Below are 5,145 nucleotides of genomic sequence, written 5' to 3'. Positions count from 1 at the left end.
GAGGAGTGGCTGGTGGGTTTGAACTGCCAGCCTTCTGGTTAGCAGTCAAGTGCCTTAGGCACTATGCTACCAGAGCTCCTATCAAAGAAATTAACCAAAAAAAAACAAACTCACTGCTGTCGAGTTGGATCCGACTCATAGAAACCCCTCCTTGGGTTTCTGAAGTGGTATTACTATGGAAATAGATAGCCCAATCTTCCTTCTGAGGAGTGGCTGGTGGGTTTGAACCGCCAGCCTTCTGGTTAGCAGTCACATGCCTTAAGCAATACACAGGTGTCACTATTTCCTTCCTTCTGTTAGTGGGCATAAGAGTGTCAACTTATTTTGTCCTTCTATAAAATAACCTGAGATGACCACATTATCTAGTTCCCTGGAGAAATTTCAGACATCCTGGGTCCTCTGCTACCTCTGTTCCCCTGGCTTCCCCTTCTGGACCTGGTTGCTTCAGTCTGTGGGAGGTCCAAAGAACCTCATTCAACCTTTATATTCCTTCTGACCAAGAAGCTCACTGAGAAGCCAAGTATGTCCAGTCTCTGAGCAAGCCCAAAAGAAGGACCAGGAACCAAAACCTTCCCTGCCATTCCTGTGCCCCTTGAAAGCATTTCTCTTCCTGAAGCACCTAATCTAGTGCTGAGTGACAGAGTAGACTATAGGGCTGCTGGCCAGAGGGGTAGGGAATGGACTATTTATAGAGAGGTGACCTTTCTTCCTCTCTCTTGGGTTTCAGGTTTCTCTGGGTCCTCGCCTCTTGTCTAGGGAAGAGGGAGTTTAGGAGGGGCTAAGAGAAGCAGCAGCCTCATACCAACCACCAACTTGGGATTACATACTGGGCCAAATCTATACTTTTTGTTGGTCTATATTTGCCAAAATTGGAGCAATGCTTTGAGGAGGCAGGGGTGGGGGTTTCAGAAGAAAACCCAAGGGACTACTACATAATGAAAAGAAACCAAACTCACTGCCTTCAACTCAATTCTGACTCATAGCAACCCCTCCTTGGGTTTCTGAGGCATTATCTCTACGGAAGTAGATGGCCCAATCTTCCTTCTGTGGAGTGGCTGGTGGGTTTGAACCGCCAGCCTTCTGGTTAGCAGTCAAATGCCTTAGACACTGTTGCCACCAGAGCTCCTGAGGGACCACATTTGTTGTTGTTGTTGTTGTATGTGCCGTCGAGTCGGCCCCGACTCATAGCGACCCCTCCTTGGGTTTCCAAGGCAGTATCACTACGGAAGTAGGATTGCCCAACCTTCCTTCCGAGGAGTGGCTGGTGGGTTTGAACCGCCAGTCGTCTGGTTAGCAGGCAAGTGTCTTAGACACTATGCTACCAGAGCTCCCGAGGGACCACATAGGCAGCTACTATTGAAGTTTGCAAGCCAACCAAGTAGCCATGAATATTTTCAACGATTCCACCTGAGAATCTACCATACAGATGGCTCTGGACTGGACTTGGAGTTGCGGGTGGTCTGGCAGGATATGAAGCGCAAAGAAAGGTTTAGGCTTGAAAGCTAAGCCCTGTGCTTCCCAGGAGCATTGTTTCCACTGCAAGAAGGGAAGGGACCTGTCAGCAACCCACAGGGTTCAGGAGTGGTCTGGTGAGGTGAGTTTAGTCAGGGAGCCCTCAGTGAAAGTGAATTCCCCGCAAAGTTTGAAAGAGGAGAGGGTAATCATCAACTCTGCATTCTCCTACAATGTTAAGTAAATAATAAACACCTCCAGATCTAGGACAGAGAAGCTTAGAGCACTAAGAATAGTATCCAAACGAATCCTAGGGCTGGGTCCTCAAACGCATTCATCTTCACAGTGGAAACTTGACAGCAAGGTCCATGGAAACGTGGGTGGATGAAATTTGGTGATGGTGGGGGTTGAGGGGGTGCCCTGCAGGCAAATAACTCTCAAGTTTAGTCAGTTCTTTGGCATTTACTGTCTGTCCCTAAGGACCCAAGGTCCTGGGACACCAGGGATTCCCCTACAGGTCAAGGAGTTGGGTGACCTCCCTGGAGACTGAGCAGAGGTGAAGGGAGAGAGGTAACAGCAGATAATGGTGCTATAGTGGATCTTCTTGGGAAGCCACAGAGATTAGATTTTTAAAAGGAAAACATTCAGGCTCTCCATCTCATAATCATCCTCTGCTTTCCTGATATTTTCCATCTCTCATGGTAAGACCTCTTCACCCTCCTCGGCCTTCAAAACCAGCACAAAGCTTCCCTATTTTAGAAAAACACACAATACATGTAAAAATAAAAATAACTCCCAACTCTGATGCCTCTCTAGTATCTCTTATTACAACCAATTGGGCATCGGTGGCTTAGTAGTAAAATTCTTGCCTTCCACGGAGAAGATCCAGGTTTAACTCTCGGCCAACGCACGTCACACGCAGCCACCCCCCCCATCTGCAGCGGAGGCTTGTGCGTTGCTAGGCTGCTGAACAGGTTTCGGCAGAGCTTCCAGATTAAGACAGATGAGAAAGAAAGGAAGAACAGCCTGGTGATCTACTTCTGCAAATGCCAATGAAAACCCTGTGGATCACAACTCTTCATCCCACGACTGATTGTAGGGATGGTACGAAAATGGGCAGCGTTTTGTTCAGTTGCACAGCAACAGACTCAAAGACAGCTAACAACTATTACTACCAAACTTTTCAAAAAAATATGGCTTTTTCCTGCTGCTTTCATTTCCTAATCATCCACCTCCCCTTTCAAGTCACTGGACAGCTATACTATTCATCACCAAGCCTGGGTTTCTAAAGATACCTAGCTGGCTTTCATTGTAGGTTTTTCCCTAGCTCCGTTCCATCTTCCTCTTGCTGTCACACTAATCATTCTGGGCTATTGCTCTCATGTCTTTCTTCTATTCAATAACCTGCAATGATTATCTTTTGCCTCCTAAATCAAGGCTAAAATTTCAAGAACCTTCATAATATATTCTCCACTCTACTGATTTTTAGCAATCTTTCTAGTGTTCTTAAATGTTTTATTAACAATTTCTCTGTCCTGCTAGGACCTAGCTACTAGATTATAAGTATCTTGGAGGGCAGAGACCAAGTCTTTTAAAATTTTGAAGTGACTTAATACTATACACAAACTAAGTTAGATCGAAACACCTTTTTATCTGGCCTCACAAAAATTCTGGGATAGTTAGCATGTGACAATCCTTCCTTCATCTGTGGGAAAAGATAGACGAGATACGTGATCACTAGGAGAGCATTCTGACTAACCAGAAGGCTGGTGGTTCAAACCCACCAACAACTCCTCCGAAGGAAGATTGGGCAATCTACTTCCATAGAGATACCATCTTCGAAACCCAAGGAGAGGTCACTATGAGTTGCATCACCTCAATGGCAATGAGTTTGGTAGTTTTTTGTGTTTTTTTAGGAGAGCATGGTATTGCAAGTCTTAGGCTATTCCTTACCCAAGAAGCACTTTATATGGGTTACAGGGGAGAAATGAAAGCATGAAATATTCTGCAAAATCTTGTCTTGCTCTGTCATGAGAATTTTACATGCTTGCAACTTTGTAAAATTGAAATGAGAACACTGCTTTTCAAACTTGGCTGCATATTAGAATTATCTGGGGAGCTTTTAAAGAGCCCAGGTGGTATAGTGGTTAAAGCATTTGGTTGCTAACCAAAAGGTTGGTGGTTTGAACTCACCAGGCACTCCATGGAAGCAAGATGAGGCAGTCTGCTTCTGTAAAGATTTACAACCTTGGAAATCCAATGGAGGTCACTATGAGTCACAATCAACTCACTGGCAGTGAGTTTGGTTTTTGGAAGAGCTTTTAAAAAATACTGATGCCTGGGCCCCCTTTTCCAGATGCTTTGATTTAATTGGTTTGGTAAATAGCCTAGGAATTGACATTTTCAGAGTTCTTTAGATGATTTTTAATGAATATCCAGGTTAAAGATTCACTGGCTTAAAGGAGCGTGTTGTGTTTTGGGAGTGATGGTGGAGGCAGTGTTTAGACACCCTTCCTGGTTGGTTACCAGAATGCACCCCCCCCCCAATACAAATTCCTTCCTCTCCTCCAAACCGACCCTTTTGGATTCTTTCATGCCTTTTTGCCACTGATATGTCAGTGTCAGCAAGGCCTGTTTGTGTAATAAGTGAATGTGTCTCTAAGGTACTGATCTTAGAACCATCCACTCCAGACTGGTCCTAGAGGCAAGCGCTCACCATTCCCCCTTGTTCCCTGTCCCTTTCTTCCTTTGGCCTACAGAGAACGGCTGCCTGTCAACTATTTTAAGTTCCAGTTCCGTAATGTGGAGTACAGTTCTGGGCGAAACAAGACCTTCCTCTGCTACGTGGTTGAAGCACAAAGCAAGGGAGGCCAAGTGCAGGCATCACGGGGTTACTTAGAGGATGAGCATGCAACTGCCCATGCCGAGGAAGCCTTCTTCAATACCATCCTGCCAGCCTGCGACCCAGCCCTGCGGTACAACGTCACCTGGTACGTGTCCTCCAGCCCCTGTGCAGCTTGCGCTGATCGCATTATCAAAACCCTTAGCAAGACCAAGAACCTGCGGCTGCTCATTCTGGTGGGGCGGCTCTTCATGTGGGAGGAGCCCGAGATCCAGGCCGCCCTGAAGAAGCTGAAGGAGGCTGGCTGCAAACTGCGTATCATGAAGCCCCAGGACTTCGAGTATGTCTGGCAGAATTTTGTGGAGCAAGAAGAAGGTGAATCCAAGGCCTTTCAGCCCTGGGAGGACATTCAGGAGAACTTCCAATACTACGAGGAGAAGCTGGCGGACATCCTGAAGTAGGCCACTGGTTCGGCCTCACGTGAGTTTTCCTGGCACCGTGGCATGGTCACTTTATTAACTGGTGACTTGGGTAGAAGGCTTGAGGTCAGAGGGCACAAATGGTGTAACATGTTTTCATTCTTCTTTGGAAGGATTTAAGTCCTCTGCTTTTGTTAGCTGTAAAAACATTTTAGAACACGCTGTCTCATTTTTCTTTCCTCTGAATCTCTCTCCCTAAACCTTTTTCCCTCTTTATGTTTTTATGTCAAACTAACTCTCCCCATAACTTGGAATACTCAACAGTCAATTCCAACTTCTGGCAACCCTCCAGGACAGTAGGACTGCCGCATAGGGTTTCCAAGGCTGTCATCTTCATGGAAGCAGACTGCTACATCTTCCTCCCATGAAGTA

General features: G+C 46.1%; 1 protein-coding gene across 1 annotated transcript in view; it reads left to right on the top strand.

Moving 5' to 3' along the window:
- The window catches only part of APOBEC2 (apolipoprotein B mRNA editing enzyme catalytic subunit 2), a 10,041-nt gene extending 5,286 nt beyond the window's left edge, over window positions 1–4,755 (top strand). Inside the window, exon 2 of the mRNA XM_007936275.2 lies at window positions 4,212–4,755. Within this exon, the coding sequence (XP_007934466.1) occupies window positions 4,212–4,755 (544 nt within the window). The remainder of the gene's footprint in view (window positions 1–4,211) is intronic.
- The last annotated feature ends 390 nt before the right edge of the window (window positions 4,756–5,145 follow it).

This window comes from Orycteropus afer, unplaced genomic scaffold (assembly GCF_000298275.1).
Source record: "Orycteropus afer afer isolate SDZICR_OR568_19922 unplaced genomic scaffold, OryAfe1.0 scaffold00034, whole genome shotgun sequence".
Taxonomy (NCBI): Eukaryota; Metazoa; Chordata; class Mammalia; order Tubulidentata; family Orycteropodidae; genus Orycteropus; species Orycteropus afer.
Note: the sequence above shows the minus strand (reverse complement) of the source record. Positions and strands in the feature narration are given on the sequence as shown.